At 50.4% G+C, this 15,991-nt stretch overlaps 1 protein-coding gene across 2 annotated transcripts in view; it reads right to left on the bottom strand.

Moving 5' to 3' along the window:
* The window catches only part of ELK3 (ETS transcription factor ELK3), a 69,799-nt gene that overhangs the window by 31,614 nt on the left and 22,194 nt on the right, over positions 1 to 15,991 (bottom strand). For both annotated transcript variants that reach the window (XM_021687538.1, XM_021687537.1), the window contains exon 2: positions 9,411 to 9,619. In XM_021687538.1, the coding sequence (XP_021543213.1) occupies positions 9,411 to 9,617 (207 nt within the window). In that variant the 5' untranslated portion in view covers positions 9,618 to 9,619. The remainder of the gene's footprint in view (positions 1 to 9,410; positions 9,620 to 15,991) is intronic.

A 15,991-nucleotide genomic window follows, 5' to 3' on the forward strand; every position in this document is an offset into this window, starting at 1 on the left:
TCGGGTCCTCACTTGCTAAAGGACAGGCAGGCAGGGCAGGTTTCTTAGCTCCTTTGCAAGTGCTGACCTTCCGAGGTGACAGACTTCTTTTTATGCTACAGGGAAGCCTGTTTGCTTGTTTCATGCGCGTCTATCCTGCATTCATTTGGCACCACTGCTTGCCGGGCGCTGCACAGAGCTGGGCACAGTAAGGAAGACCAGCACCCGATCGGCAAGGCAAGGACAAGGATGGTGGACAGAGTGAAGGCAACACCAAGTGCAGACATCAGGTGGAGGAGAAGCGGGGAGGCGCCTGAGGATGAGCTGCAGCGGGCCAGGCAGGAAAGGCAGAGGGAGAGCCTGGGGAAGGAGGAGGTCTGAGTAGAGGCCGAGAGAGGGTGGCAGGCGGGGGTGGTGTGGGAGAGGCAGTCTGGTTGGGGCCAGATGGTAAGGGGGTTTGGAGTCTTTCCAGGAGGCTGCAGGACACTGGGCAGGCACACAGGCAGAGGGGTGCCGTGCTCGGATCTGGCTTTCTTTAGGAAGTGTCGCTTGGCCATCTAGGAAGTTTGGGGGGTGCTCCTGGGGCTGCCAAACCTCCCGTTTTCAGCTGGCTCAGAGAACGCTGCCAGCCGTTTTTCCATTGTCATTTTGAACAAACAGGGGTTGGTCTCCTCTCTCTGCCTGCCCTTGGGCGATAATCAGCAATATTAGGAATGGGGGATTCACTGGTGGGCCCAAGGCTCTGTAGCTGTGTGATCCTCCAGCTTCATGATTCTGAGCATTGACCTTGCGGTGAAGCGCTGTAGACAGAAAGCTCTGCTGCCCACCAGCGGCTTCATCTTGGATCTGTTACTTAACATCTCTGAAACTCAGTATCCTACCTCTAAAATGGGCCCATTACCAACTATGACGACAGGCATTTCACATGTTAGGCAATGAGTCAATAAATGTAAAAATATCTAGCACGGTGCTGGCTTAAGACAAATCCTCCATACAAGTGAGCTTCCTCTCCTTATGTCACAGATCGGGGGTAGGAGCTGAGGTAAACTGTTGTCAGAGCATGGGCAGGGGGAGGGGGGGAGGGGAGGCGGCCCAGAGGAGCAGCTGGGCCGGAGGGTGGGCGGTGGGCGGTAGGCTGTGCCTGGTAGGGGTTTTGTCAGTTTGTCTACACAGCCAGTGAATTTCCCTGCAGCTAGAAGCTGCACAGAGGTAGGAACACCCATGGTGGCAGACCAGTGTGGGCTTGGGCAACAGCCTGACGTAAGTGGATTTGGCCAGGCTGCCGGAGCGTTGGCAGCCCCATCAGCACAGTGTTGAAGGTACTCCCCAGACTCTGGGTGTTTCTTAGCAACTGCCCTATTTGGGGGAACACTGAGTGCCACCACGAAGCTAGCTTGGAAGCTTGTGCAAAACAGGCAGCACCCCCAGCCACCATGCAGTGCCCCCCACCCCCCACCGCCTGGTCCCCTCATGCCAGCCACTCACTCCCAGGGCAGTGTGACCAGACTAGAAAACCTTCACGAGGCAATCAGCTACCCGCTCCCCCACCCCCACCCCCCAGGTCACTGGGCAGCTTCCAGGACCAAAAGCTTCCAGAAAGGCCCTGGTTATCCCCTCAGCCCCCAAGCAAAAGTGCAGTTGTCATCTGTTGTACTTCAAACCAGCTAAGCAGCTGACATGACAGGAAGGGGAAAAAAAAAGACACCTAACAAAAACACCAGACCCTTAACACTCAGAGCCAGGGCTGGTCACAGGGGGGCAGCTTTGATGAACAAAACACTCCTGAACAGGGCCCAGGAGAGATGGGTCTTCTGCGGAATTTCACCCCCAACAGAAGTCTTCTAGAAAGTTCCAGGATGCAAATGTTTGCTGGACTTTTGTTCTTTCCCCACTCTGACAGACAGTACATCATTTTATCTTCATAAAATTTATTTTGGGGAATTAGAGAACTCTGCCAGGGCCAGGCTTCTTGGCACAGCCAGGCGATCTCAGATGTGTATTATTAACACGAACATTTTCCTGTCGTGATTGCACACCCAATTTAAAATGAATTATCCAATTAAGTTAAGAAGGTGACGCGGTCTACTTCCAGGAATATGCTGCCAATGACTCTGTCTTGACTGTTCTCCCCTGAACCTCTTCCAATTAAGCAGAGACCGTTCGGGACATTGCAAGGATAAGCCGGGATGTTGCTGTGGAGACCAGAGGATTTTTTTTCATCATATCACCATTTGCAATCTCCTGATGAGAAGAGAGCTGGCAGAGCTTTCAGCCTCCCCCTGGGACGGATGCTCACCGCCAACAACAACAAGGACAAAAGCTCCGTTGGACGGAAAAGGACGAGGGATTGCATCAGCTTCCAGGTCTCCTGCAGCTAGCTCAGAGTCTGGGGCTGGAGCTTCCTCCGGGAAGTCAGCTGCCCCGCGTGCAAGCCGTGCAAGCCGCGCAAGCCGCAGCCCCACCCGCGGGCAGATCCCGGGAGGGGCACACACGCCCTGACCTGAAGGTGCCACAGGGCCAGCTCGGGGCCAACTCAGCCAGCCCCAAGAACTCTGTATGTGCTAATCGGCCAAAAAGATCAGGGCTTGGGGAGGGGGGGGTGCGGGGGGCAGAGCGGGACACCATCAATGCCAAGAAGAGCATGGGGAGATAAAGATTTTTATTTCTAAAATGCAAATCTGACCACGGCACTCTCCCACTTTCAGCTGTTGCCATGAAGTTCCAACTCTTCCGCATGACACATTCCACATGCCATGCCCCACTCACTCTTCCCACAGCATGTCCCCCTCATTCCCTGGAGAACCCTGGGAACTCCCTGCCTCATGCACATGCTGTTCCCTTTGGCAGTACATCCTTTCCCAACTTGGTTCAGCCTGGTAAACCCATTCTCACTGCTCTGGGCCCGGGCAGGTGTCTTGACCTCCAGGGTCCTTCTCTCTGCCTTTACTTCCCTCCCCTGTCCTGGAAGATGCTGGTATCATGGCCAGGCTAGCACTCTGTTATAACTGCCTGTGCATGTCTGTCTGCCCAACGAGCCACAGAGCCATCCAAGGGTATGGCTCTGTGGCTGGTATGTTTTCAAAGGTACGGCTGAACCTGGGAAGAAAAAAAGCAGAGGTGAAAGAAAGAGTGAGACAATGTCTACTAGAGAGAGATGTAGAACTAAAAACCTCCCAGAAGCTACTCAAGGGGGGGGGGGGATCCCGGGCGCCTGGGTGGCTCAGTTGGTTAAGCGACTGCCTTTGGCTCAGGTCATGATCCTGGAGTCCCGGGATCGAGTCCTACATCGGGCTCCCTGCTCGGCGGGGAGTCTGCTTCTCCCTCTGACCCTCCCCCCTCTCATGTGCTCTCTCTCTCAAATAAATAAATAAAATCTTTAAAAAAAAAAAAAAAAAAAGGGAGGGGGGGATCCCAGCAGCGCCTCATGCCCCTCAAGCTTGGGCCCATGGGTCTGGGCAGTTCACGGGGCCACTCATAGGCAAGCTCTGGGCTTTGACCCCACTCTCCTCTCCACTCCACCATGAGAGGTTTAAGAACCACGTCTGAGTTGTTAAGGAGTGAAAAAGAGTTGTCAATCTCGTTAACAAAGCCAATCTCTGAAAGAGACCCTTACTGTTACATCGGGTTGTAGAAGGACCTTCTGGAAGACCCCATTTCACTCTAAGAGATAAAAAAACAAACCATACCCCCCCTCCCCAAATTCCGACCATCAGAACTACAATGAACAAAGCCACGTCCCAGGACGTACAGTGAGACTGCAGGAAATAAGCTGGTTGGGGAGGGTGATTTTGAACTGCGCAGGCTCGAACCAGCTCTGCTTTCTGTGCTCACGGGCTTGGGTGTAGTCTCCTCCCTCGACCTGCATGTTCCGAGCTGACGGGGGGGCCTTCGGTCCACGCCTGAGGAATAAAACATGCCGCATCCTGGCCTGGGCATTACTCTTTTCTTGGAATTCTACCTGGGTTTGCCCAGCAGCCTCTTCAAAAGCTGTAAGTGGGGGACCCAGGTCCTTGTCAGTGCTTAGCTTCAAACTCCTGACCCTCCAGCCTTCCCTAATGGCATGTTGTGATGGGCAATCCACAGACAGGCAGGCGGAAGAAGGAACCCCAGAGGCCACCACAGCCTCTGCTAAGCCAGGATTGGAGCCATCAGGGTGGGCTTTGCTTCCCAACTAAGTCCTCTCTCAGTCGTTTGCTCTTCCAGAGCAGGAGGTGACTCCTTCATCTTTGCTTCCATCCTGGGGACCTGGCCCCAGTGCCTGGCATGTGGCAGGCGCGGCATGACGCACCTGTCATAGAACCTAGTTTCACACCTGTCGTTGAGTCTAGCTGTCTTCCATGTTATGCAGTTTTCCTTCAGAATGTGTGGCATCAATTGTAATTCTGTAAGTCTAAATGAAAGCCTAGCAGTGTCTGAAATATACATACATATGACAAATTGAAGTGTGTCCCCCAAACAGAAATGTTGAAGTCCTAACCCCCTCCCCCCCGTACCTGTGAATGTGATCGTTGGAAATCGGGTTTTGCAGACGTAACTGAGTTGAGAGGAGGTCATAAGGGTGGTCCCAAATCCAGTAGGACTGGTGTCCTTAGAAGAGGGAAATTCAGACACGGAGACACACAGGAATAACATCACGTGCCAAGCCAGGTAGAGACTGGAGTGATGCAGGTGCTAGCCGACGGACACAAGGACAGACGGCCCCCACCAGAGGCTAGGAGGAGGCAAGGAAGGATCTACCCAGAGTCCCAGAGGGAGCACGGCCCTGCTGACACATTGATCTTGGACTTCTGGCCTCCACGTCCGTGAGACAACACATTTCTGTTATTCTAAGCCACACACGTTGTGGTTACGACCATCCTAGGACCCGAATCCAGGACAAGGCAGTGACACTGTGTTTCCAAGTTTAGCAGTTACCGAATGTCACCTTTCATTATAAAAGTGATTTGTATTTGGGTAGTGTCCACCTCATTAGGTTATCCAATTGCTTTCATTTCACATTTACTGAGCAACTCCTAGGCGCCAGACCCTATAGAAGGTGCCAGAGCAACAAAAGGGGGTAAACCAGGAGACCACGGTGAAGACGGTTTTGTGAGGTGATATAAACAGGCGACCGTCACACAATGCAGGGAGTTTCATAAACCCAGATAACAGAAGTGACAAGCATCGGGGGTGTACTTAGCAGGTGCTCAACGCTGTGCTGAGCACCTCGTACGCGTGCTCACATTTAATCCTCACACCACCCGCTGAGGGAAGGTGCTGTTATGAGGCTTCCTTTCCCATGGGGGAACGGTCGCTCAGGCGCTGAGGGACCGCCAGACTCTAGCCCAGACAGCGCTGAGTGCAAAGCCCCTGCTGGCTACTCCAACTGGGGGTGCACAGAGAAAGGTGCCCCTCAGGGGGGCAAGGACGCATCATTTAAATATTCAAGCATCTTAGTCACTGAATTTCAGAAGAGCCTCCATATATAAAGATAGGCAGTGGGGTAAAGAAACTGTGGTCATCCATCCTTAGTCACCCAGGATCTGACCTCACCCGACTTCTGGGTGTGCTCATTCGGAAGGTGGTACACAGGTCTGAATTTTTCAAATTAGTGATGAAGAAAATATCATCTGGATCATTCCTCTGGCTAATACTCTGTAGCACCTACTTTACTTTGAGCACGGTTCTCAGAACCGACCATGTGTGAACTCAGCTAACCCCCACCACCGCCCCATGGTGCAAGCTCTACTATCATGCCCACTTTAGGAAGGAAGCCGAGACCAAGAGGGATCAGGCAAAGCACTCACAGTCATGGAGCTGGATTTAAACCCCGCAGTCTAGCCTCGAGTTCATGCTATTAACCACTTTGCTATAATGATGGAAGGGGGGGGGCGCGGTTGAGGAATGATGATTAAAGATCAGGTCTCAGCCCCAAGCAGATACAATTAGCCCATACATTATTCTGCTCCAATGCCTTCTACAAAGTACTGCACACATTTCCCCCCTTTTTTTTCCCTCTGTCCATTTCTAGTATTCTGGAATGAGCTAAAAATATAACCTACAACAACAACAAAAAATAATGATCTTCTCATGCTTGCAGGAAAACTTCCTTATCAGGACACACCAAGGGATGGGCAGTTTCAGCCAACAGTGACGAGATGCTAGCTAGCAACGGACAGAAAAGCCAATGGGAGAGAAGAACGCAGCCGTCAAGTTAGGGAGTCACCAACTTTATGCCACATGCAGAGCAGGCTCTGGATCAGTGTCCTTTGGGAGATGGGGGGGGATGGACAGATGGACAGGCCTGGAGGATGGCGGAGGGGACTGAGGAGGATGTTGAGAGGCAGAGAGGGTCACGCTGAGAGCCAGGGAACCATGAGGAGTGCCTGCGGAGCAGGATGGGGCACACGGAGGAATGTGCGGCCAGGACTTCCCTTCACAGACCCTCCTCCATTCTGCCTCTCGGGTTAGAAACCAAACTATGTGAGACTGCCATTTCTGTGGGTCAAAAATGGTCATATGTTGGCAATTTCTTATGGCTCCATGTATATACGTAGTCACAGAGTAACACTGGCAAAGTTGAAAGATGTGTTGATCATGGGGGCGCCTGGGGGGCTCAGTCGATTAAGCGTCCGACTCTTGATTTCGGCTCAGGTCATGACCTCAGGCTCATGGGATCGAGCCCCCCATCGGGCTCCGTGCTCAGCACGGAGTCTGCTTGAGATTCTCTCTCTCCCTCTCCCTCTGCCCCTTCCCCTGCTCGCATGCGGGCTCTCTCTCTCTCTAAAATAAGTAAATAAAATCTTTTTAGAAAGTGTTCATCATGAAATGTAAAATCACCTATAATCTTTGTAACCTTTGCCATTTCTCCCCCTTCTCCCCTCTCCTTTCCCCCTTCCTCTCTTCTCCGTTATCCTCTGCCCTTTCTCCTTTCCTCCCTTTGTATTTTAAACAGTATCAGGAGTCTAACGATCACACTTACTCATCACTTGAGAGCACTTCATGAGAAAGATTCAAATGCCCGTGTGCACATGTGTATCGTGTACATGTGTACTGCGCGCACACGCATGTATGTTACACGCACTCACACGCACACTGCGTGCACATACGCACATGAGCATGTGCACGTACACGCACACATATGGGCTACACATGCGTGTTGTGCACATGCCTGTCCTGTGTATGTGAGCACGTATGCTGCATGCATGCACGTGGACATCGTGTGCGTACATGTGTACACGGCACACACGTGTGGTGTATACATACATGTAGTGTGTGCACATACAGTGCCCATGCATGTGTATTGGGTACATGTGAGTACACCGGGTACACACATGGGTACCGTGTTCGCGGAAGGAAGGACAGAAAGCGTCTTCCCTTGGTGGCCATGACTGCGTGACACGCTGCACAAGAGCTGCTCCCGCCCTCACCGTTCTCACCAGCGGGCTGCTCAAAGGTCACGCGGCCAAACCTCAAGCTCAGCGCCGGTGGGAGAGGAAAGGGACAAGGGGGTGAGGAGGCCACAGCGGCCACTGGAGCCCTGGGCTCAACCGGACTCACAGTGCACGGCAGGGCTGCTAATAAACGAAAATCACCTTTGTGCTACCCGACTGCCTACCTGCAACTCAGGTGTTCAGGAGGCAAAGAAAACGAATGGCCCAGAAGGTAGGGCGTGTGCCTTGTGGCCAGGAACGCAGGTCGGCACGCCCAGGTCAGATCTGATGCTATGGCTCCTGGCCGCGGGAGCCTGGGCGGGTTTCTCCTGGAAGCCCTCGGCTGTCCGGTGTTCGCGTGTAGAAGGAGAGGCAGTGGGCCCAGCTCCGGGCTGTGTGTTTAAATGGGACAAAGAGCGGGAAGTGCCCCGCAGCACGGAGCCTTACACACAGAAGGTACCAAAGCACGCCGGGTGACTGAAGGCCCCGAAACTGCTGTCCCCAGAAATCCAGAAAGTCTGCCCAAGGGAGATCGGGTGTAGTCTGCATAGCGATGGCTCTATGGGTCTTTTGAGGACTCATTTCCAGCCCACGGTCTCCCTTCCCGCTGAGGTTGCACCATCCTCAGCCCCAGTGTGCAGGGTCACAAGGAGAGGTAGAACCGAGTCACAGATACGGAGGCAGGGCCCCTTATCTTTGACGCCTTGATTTAAAACAATGACATTTCTTTGGTCTCAAAGCCAGGCTTTTAGGCACCCTGCCAACAGGCAAGATGACTGTTTCCCTTCAGAGCCCCGCCCCCCCCCTTCCCATTGTGTAACTCAGAACCTGGGGGAAAACGCAAAACAATAAACCATCTGCAAGTCTTTCAGACGGTGCAATTTGCAAGAAGTGCTTTTACTTCTTCATAGGACTCTGCATTAAGCCAGGACTAATTAATTGCTACATTAAAGGAAAGCACCTTTAACATTTCAATGACATAATCATATGTAATTATGATCATATAAAGGAACACTTTATAATTAATGATGTCTCCACTTCCTGAAATGTGTAATCCTTCTGTCTTGAATTCCAAAGAGGTTGGCAAAAGGCAGGCACTAAAGATAGATCAGGAACTGATATTTAAATCAGCTTTTAATTCATCTTTCAATATGAACAGCAAAACCAGAACAAAAGCTTACCCTTATTAGGACTCTAAGTCTTTACATCTATGAAGCTAAATACACAGCAACAACAGATCCACGCAGAGATGGCCAAAATTACAGGCCTGAAATGATTACCTCTAAATAGCAATAATTTTGCCCTAGCAGGCACATTAACTGCTTTTTCAGAAATGCATTAAAACTCACCCCAACTGTCCTTGCTTGGCAACTGGGCTGTGTTACCACTTAACAAAGCACTCTGACTCCTCTCTGTGACTTAAAAAGGAAAACGGCTTTTCTTTTAATTAGAGAAATTTCCCACGAAGGTGAAAACCCTGGGGTGGTAGCAAGCATTGTTCTAAGCACTGAACATGTTTATCTTCATAACAATCCCGAGATGGTACTATTATGATCCCCCTCATATAAAGGAGGACACCAAGGCCCTGAGCTGTTAAATAACTTGCCCAGGCTACCAAATTCCCAGGAAAGACCCGTCTGAGTGAACTACAAACCAGACGGGATACACAGACTTTCTAGATCTTCACATTTGTTCTGTCACTCAAGCAACTGACCATGAGGGAGGCCGGAGAACCTCTACGACTAATTTCTGTCGTTAGCAAAGGTTTGCCGCAACCATAAGGGAAAATGTGGAGGGAACAAAATTCGACCCACAGGAATACCCAAAGGACTTCTAGAAAAAAAAAAAAAAAAATCCCTATGGCACAGCTTTCTCCTCTACCAGAAAACCCTGCATCAACTGCCTCCATTTGATGTTTCTAATTTGCTTCATGGTCCACGATTATCTGCTTTCACCAGGGAAATATGCAGGTGGTGCGCCACCCACCCGAGACCGTCTCCCAGAAGGTCGAGGGTTTACCTTGTCATAATAGTATCGAAGGGCTCTGCTCAGCTTGTCATAGTTCATGTTCGTTTTGTTCTTCCGGAGGCCCCACAGTTTGGCCACTTCTTCTGCTTTGAGGAGCTTGAATTCACCATCGTTGGAGGTCCAGCAGATCAGATGCTCATGTTTCTGGTCCAGCAGCAGCTGCAACAGGAACTGCCACAGTGTGATTGCACTCTCCATACCTGGGGGGAAGGGGGCCAGGTCAGAGCTGTCAGCACAGGTGCCCACCCAGGATGGGGGGGGCCTCGGGACGCACGCCTCAGCTGCTGCCCTCCCTCCCCCCGGGAACCCAACAGAACGCCACTTGCGCTTCGACCCCACAGGCCACTCGGACTCAGGTGCCTTCTGGACGCATTTTTGTAAACAGCCACGATTCAGAAATACAGGGAAGCCCCGTGATCCCTGTAGTCACGACACATGTCCCCTCCGGCCGCGGGGTGGCATCTAAGGTACGTCAAAGAGGGATTAATGAACTGCCCACTTGCACGATGAGTCCCCATTCCAGCGAGTCCCCTCTTAACACTAGAGTCTGTTCCCGCTCAGACTCTCAAGTCCTTTGTTGGTCAGTCTCTGCGTCCGTGATTTGCTGTGAAATCCGGACCCCAGGATGAGTGCGTTTAGGGACGGGGCTGGGCTCCATCAGTCAGCCTAACTACTTGCCCTGCTGCTCAGGGAAGGGTCTTTGTCAGGTTGCTGGTGTCTCCCCAGGACTTCGAAACCGAGCACAGTGCCCACATGTCGCAGGGGCCCAGCGGACAAAGGTTTGTGAACTGAAGGATCACCACTGCCACGTGAAGAGCCCTTAGCTTCCCCAGACATTTGTCACGCAGCAGATCAAACCCACGGCCACACCCGCTCCAATGGGAAAACCATTTTTTCCCTGCTATGAGAGGATTAGAAAATACTCTCTTTTCCTTTGACTCTGGTGTGGACTTTGTAAGTGCTCTTCCTTCTGTCTAAAATGCTGTTCCCTAGCCTTGGAGCCTGGTAAACTCCTACTTACCTGTGACGACCCAGTTCTAAGGGAGCCTTCTTGAAGAAATTTTTCCCCACTCCCCCAGTCAGTTCCTTATCTTCAGACATTTAAGGACTTTCATGGCAATGGGTACTGATTCTGCTAGTACTACTAATGCATGTAGTTTATCCACAGTCATTAAATTAGTAGGTGACAGGGATTAAGGAGGGCACTCATCATGGTAAGCACTGAGTGTGTCTGCAATTGTTGAATCACTATATTGTACACCGGAAACTAATCTAACACTGCATGTTAACTCATGTTAATTTAAATTTTAAATAAAATTTAAAAAATAAAAATAAATCCTCTCAACGAAGACAAAAAAAAACCACCACGTTCGTTACATGAGGAAAGAAGAGGTGGTTGGTCTGGCCTCGAAAGCTGCACCTCAGGTCACCTGTCACGGTTGGACACATCAAGTGCCCTGGCTCTTAATCTGGGCAGGATGGGAGTGAGCTGAGGGGTGCTGGGTTGAGGACGCCAGGGACGACCAGAGGGTAGAAAATTGGGTTCTGGCTGGAGAAAGCTTCAAAGGCAAGCTGGGAGTGGGGACCAAGCCGGAGAGAACTAGGGTTCACCCCCCAATGAGAGCAACAAGGAGACGCCGAAGCTGAGGGGCACTGAGCAAGGTGTGTGAGTCCAGGAGACCTGGTAGCCAGGATAACTTCCTTCAAGGACCGCTTTGGGCCAATATTTGTGTTAATTCCACAATGCCCCCTCATGCATTCTTCTTAAAGTGGCAGCTTTCAGACTGACAAGTTACTTTTTTTTTTTTTAAAGATTTTATTTATTTATTTGAGAGAGAGAATGAGAGAGAGAGAGAGAGAGAGAGAGAGCACATGAGAGGGGGGAGGGTCAGAGGGAGAAGCAGACTCCCTGCTGAGCAGGGAGCCCGACGCAGGACTCGATCCCGGGACTCCAGGATCATGACCTGAGCCGAAGGCAGTCGCTCAACCAACTGAGCCACCCAGGCGCCCGACAAGTTACTTTTCTCCTGCATGGGGATGGATGTGAAAGCACCTCACCATCCAATAAGTACTCACTTCCTTCTTCCTTTTCACATGTTTAGCCAAAAGAACACGTTTTATTTTTTCTCTAAGCAACCATGGGCTCTTCAGTTAAAGGAAAGCAGATTAGGAATGTTCTCCAAAACCCCATAAGGCATTTTATTTATGGCTCTTTAAACGAGACAGTCTTTACAGAAATCAATCTTCACCACAATGGCCACTGGGTCTGTGAGACAGTAAATCATGTCACTGTTAGATCAAAACCGCCCCTGCATCTCATAAGTCTTGTAAGCAAAGCTGCTATGATGTGCGGCAGCTCACTGGCCTGGGTTCCTAATATGAACCAACCTTCCGATTATTTGTGGATGAGCCACAAGCTTGCTTCTCATCATTGGCACTAAGAATTGCTAACAGTCATCTCTAATTTTGGGGGGTATTCTTTTGGCCAAAGGCTTCAGACAGTAAGCTTTAAAATATCTTTGAAACTTTAAGCAGATGCTCAGAGGAACCCGCTCCAAAGGGCAGAAGGCTGCCCGTGGGTCTGGAGGTCTGGAGGGAAGGGGGGCTGGACCTCTGGCTCACGCACCAAGGAGGAAGGCGGTCAGCCACCTGCCCGTTAACGGACTCAAACCAGCATGTTCCAGATGGGACGACAGAAACCTATTCGTGTATTTGAATGTATTTACACTTACTGCTTCTACCAGCCAAGACTCCTTGGAGCTTCTCACGCTGCCTGGATCCCTGTTCATGGCACTCCCACCCCAGGTATGGGAACCGTGTTCTCTGGGCGTAACTTAGGAGGATGAAATGTTCTCGAGCTTTCCCTCCTTCTCCCATCCAAGTGACCGTACAGCAGTGCACGAGAATGGAGTGCTTTCTTCCCACCCCACTGAAATCTGGGCTTGACCATACGATTCCATTTGGCCAACGCAACGTTCACTAGAAGGGATCACCATGCTGCTCTGAGCCAAGGTCTAAGGGGCTCCACGTGTTTGCACTTTTCGTCTCGTGCTCCCATCACTGCTGTGGGGCCACTGACCCAGACTGAGATGCGTGGAGCCGGCGGGAGCTCAACCCAAAGCCTGGAGCCCAGGCCCACGACCCGCAGGCTAAGGCAGCATCGCCGAGGCTCACTGCAAGAAACACGAATGCCGCGGTCCGCCAAGGACGCCTGGGGCGGTCAGTTACGTGGTACCATTGCAGCTAAAGTTGCCTATGACAACGTCCAATGTCTTTGCTTTAAAAAATTCTCTTTGTTCAAGGGCCATTATCTTCGCACTGTAGGACTTGCATGCACAATCATGAGGCGTGTCTAGACATGAAAAAACATGCTGCCTGATGCGGGGGGCGAGGGGGGGCGGGTTGGCTGACCAGATCCTTACTGCGAGGGCCACCAGCCGGCCAAGGGACAACCGCGGGTGCTCTGGCCATGGCCTTAGAGAAAGGTAGAAGGAAGGAAGGAAAGACAAGGGAGATGAAAAAGAGTAGAGGAGCAAGTGCTGGGGGTGGGGCCGTCAGGGGCCCCCTGGATTTCTGGAATAGAGGAACTGGGCCAAGGGAAGGAACGGAGCTGTGAACTAGGCATCACAGAGCTTCCTCTGACAAGCGCTTAGAGACCAGCGGGGCGGTGCTGAGCCCCCAGCTGGGGGGGCCTTGGGACCTTCCCTCCCTTCCCCCTCACCTCGCCCACACTGAGGTGTCACAGTCAGGCTACCGCCGAGGACGGGAGGATTCCTTAGAAGCGTGACTGCCACCACTCTGAGGAGGAGACCTCGGCATCAAGCCCCTCCTGCCTGAAGCACAGCAAGCCGGGGCTGGGGGCCTCATTCTCCCACTGTCCAGCTCTGCTGGCCAGTCCTGTGCCCTCACTGGTCTTCCAGCTTCGATGACTGTAGAGCACGCACGTCTTTATTGTTGGATATCCCAGCCACACGCTACTCAGACACAAGTCCCAGAAACCTGTCCCTGTGAATTTATAATCACACCTTCGAACAGGTCACCCCTTCTACACTGGCAGAGGTAATTCTGGGATACAGTGGGGGCCAACGTGACTCCGGGCCCTCCCACCACCTCTGGCCAGAGCCATCCGGGTGATTAAAATGCAAGAGCGTATGTGGGCAACGGGGACAGAGGCCCCAGCTGACATCACCATGATGGTTCTCTCCATTCAAGGGCACTCGCCGTGCTGCTTTTAGTTCCAATCTTAATTTATTTTAATTATGATTAAATACATTTAATCATCATTTACACAGTTGTTTCCACATACAATTACGCTTCACATTCTATCACCTCTCTGCCTCCAACAAATTCTGCCCCCTCTGGGACACTGGAAAAGATTCTAACGTCACGAATGGGAAGCATGCCCTTCCAACAATGACCAACGTATTCGCAAATTCATCCAAATGAGTGTTTCTATCACCAGAAAAAAAGCTTTGAAATTAATTCTTTTTTAATTCTTTGACGCCTAGAATCTTTAATGAAGTGCTAGGTCTTAACATGCAGGTACAATAAAGTCCAATTTATCTGGCTGCCATCATTAGGAACGCGGGTGATTCAGACTGCATACTGTGCTTCTTATTAAGCAAAAAGTCCAAGAAAGTGTTGATACTTGAAACTGATGTTTGATACATTATTACGCCAACGGAGACCTGCCCTAAGTTAAAGTATTTCATCAGCCTAACCTCCTGTAGCCGCATCCCCACAACCCCCTGCTTAAAATGTACAGAACACACGAAAGAAATTGCTACAAACCTTTTAAAAATATTCCCCAAATCAAATTTTTGCTATTAAGAAAATGCTTCTCTTTCCCCTTCCCCTGCCCAGACCTTATTTTGAACGTATACACTTTGGTCTGGTCTTGTCACGCCATTCTTTATGCAAAAATCAAACTCTGCACTTTGAGATTTAGGAGGATCAGTCCGCTTCTGCTCTTACAAGAAGAGGTGCCCCTCAGCATTAGACACTGTGCCTTCCGCGGGCTCCCCCTCAAAGACGGCAGTCACACCCTGGCCAGACCCACCTCCAGGCCACTCCAGAGAACAAAGCCACCAGCTGGTTGTCCCCTGCTCTCCTCTCCCTTTGTAATTTACAGCCCAGATCTTGCCACACTGGAGTTTCGTTAGATATTTAAACAGTTTGTCCAATTTGAATAATATGCATACTTCCTTTTGAAGGAGGTGAGGGAAAAAATAGGTTCCCCATGTTGACAAATTGTTTTCATTAAAATTTTTATTATATTCTCCCTTCGATATAAACAAGACTAGATATAAGCTCCTCAAGGTTTATGATTCTTATATAATGATAAAATGAGGTTTACAAATTAGGTGCCTCCTATGTCCCATTCAAATTACTGAGTAATTTCACATATGATAGATGATGTGTTTGTTGACAGATGTCCCACAGTCACGGAAAGGTTATGGCAATGACTGAGCCAATGTAGCCCTTTTGAGTAAGATGTGTTTATACCACCATACCCTATAAAGATTCAATTCTCTCCTCACTTCTTTCAATTTTTTTTTTTGAGTGTCCATGTTATGCCAAGACACCATCTGGGAATTTGGGAGATATCAGTGAACAGAAGAGGTGAAGACCTCTGTCCTCATGGAGCTCACATTCCAGCAGAAGACAGGCCATAAACAACAACAAACATAGGAATATTAACTGTCGGAAGAACAGTGCGATGGAAAAACACAGCCAGAGCAGGTTAAGGGGGTGGGAGCCTGGGGGGGGCGGGGTGTGAGCAGAAGATCATGGAGCGCCTCACTGAGAAGCTATGGGTTGAGAAATTCCTTTGTTAAAACAATTTTTGGGGCACCTAGGTGGCTCAGTCGGTTAAGCGGCTGCCTTCGGCTCAGGTCATGATCCCAGGGCACTGGGATCCAGTCTGAGTCCCTCATTGGGTTCCCTGCTCAGCAGGGAGTCTGCTTCTCCCTCCCCCTCTGCCCCTCCCCCTGCATGTGCTCTTTCACGGTCAATAAATCTTTAAAAAAAAAAATTTCAAAATGGGTAAAATCATTGCTCTCATACAGACATAAAAATGCAGACATGGTAAAGATTTTATTCTACTCACTAATCAAGGAAGGAACTAGGCAGACCTTATAACAAGTTAAAAAACATCTGAACAATAGAAGCATTTGTAGATCAAAAACACTGAAATGAATGCACACATGGGGCAAACCTGAGGGTGGGAGAGAAGTCAACTGAGCCCTGAGAGAGAGAACATAATTTGCATGTCTATAGACAATAGCTACTTTGCTGTCACTTATCTATAATTAACAGAGTTGTAAATTAGCTTCCCAGAAAATCAGAACCACATCACCCAGAGAGTGCACAGTTTTTCACTGAAGCACAATTATTCCCTACAACCTGCAGCAGTGAGAGAGTGAGCCACTTTGTCTGTTCGGAAGGTTACAGAGCAGGTAAGAGCTGACTCCGGAGCCAGCCCCTCTGGGTTCCAAATCAAGTACTAGTCCTGCCTGGCTCTGGGACGTTGCCCAAGTTCCTTAACCTTTCTGTTATAATAAAAGTATCTC

Source organism: Neomonachus schauinslandi, chromosome 5 (assembly GCF_002201575.2).
Source record: "Neomonachus schauinslandi chromosome 5, ASM220157v2, whole genome shotgun sequence".
NCBI lineage: Eukaryota > Metazoa > Chordata > Mammalia > Carnivora > Phocidae > Neomonachus > Neomonachus schauinslandi.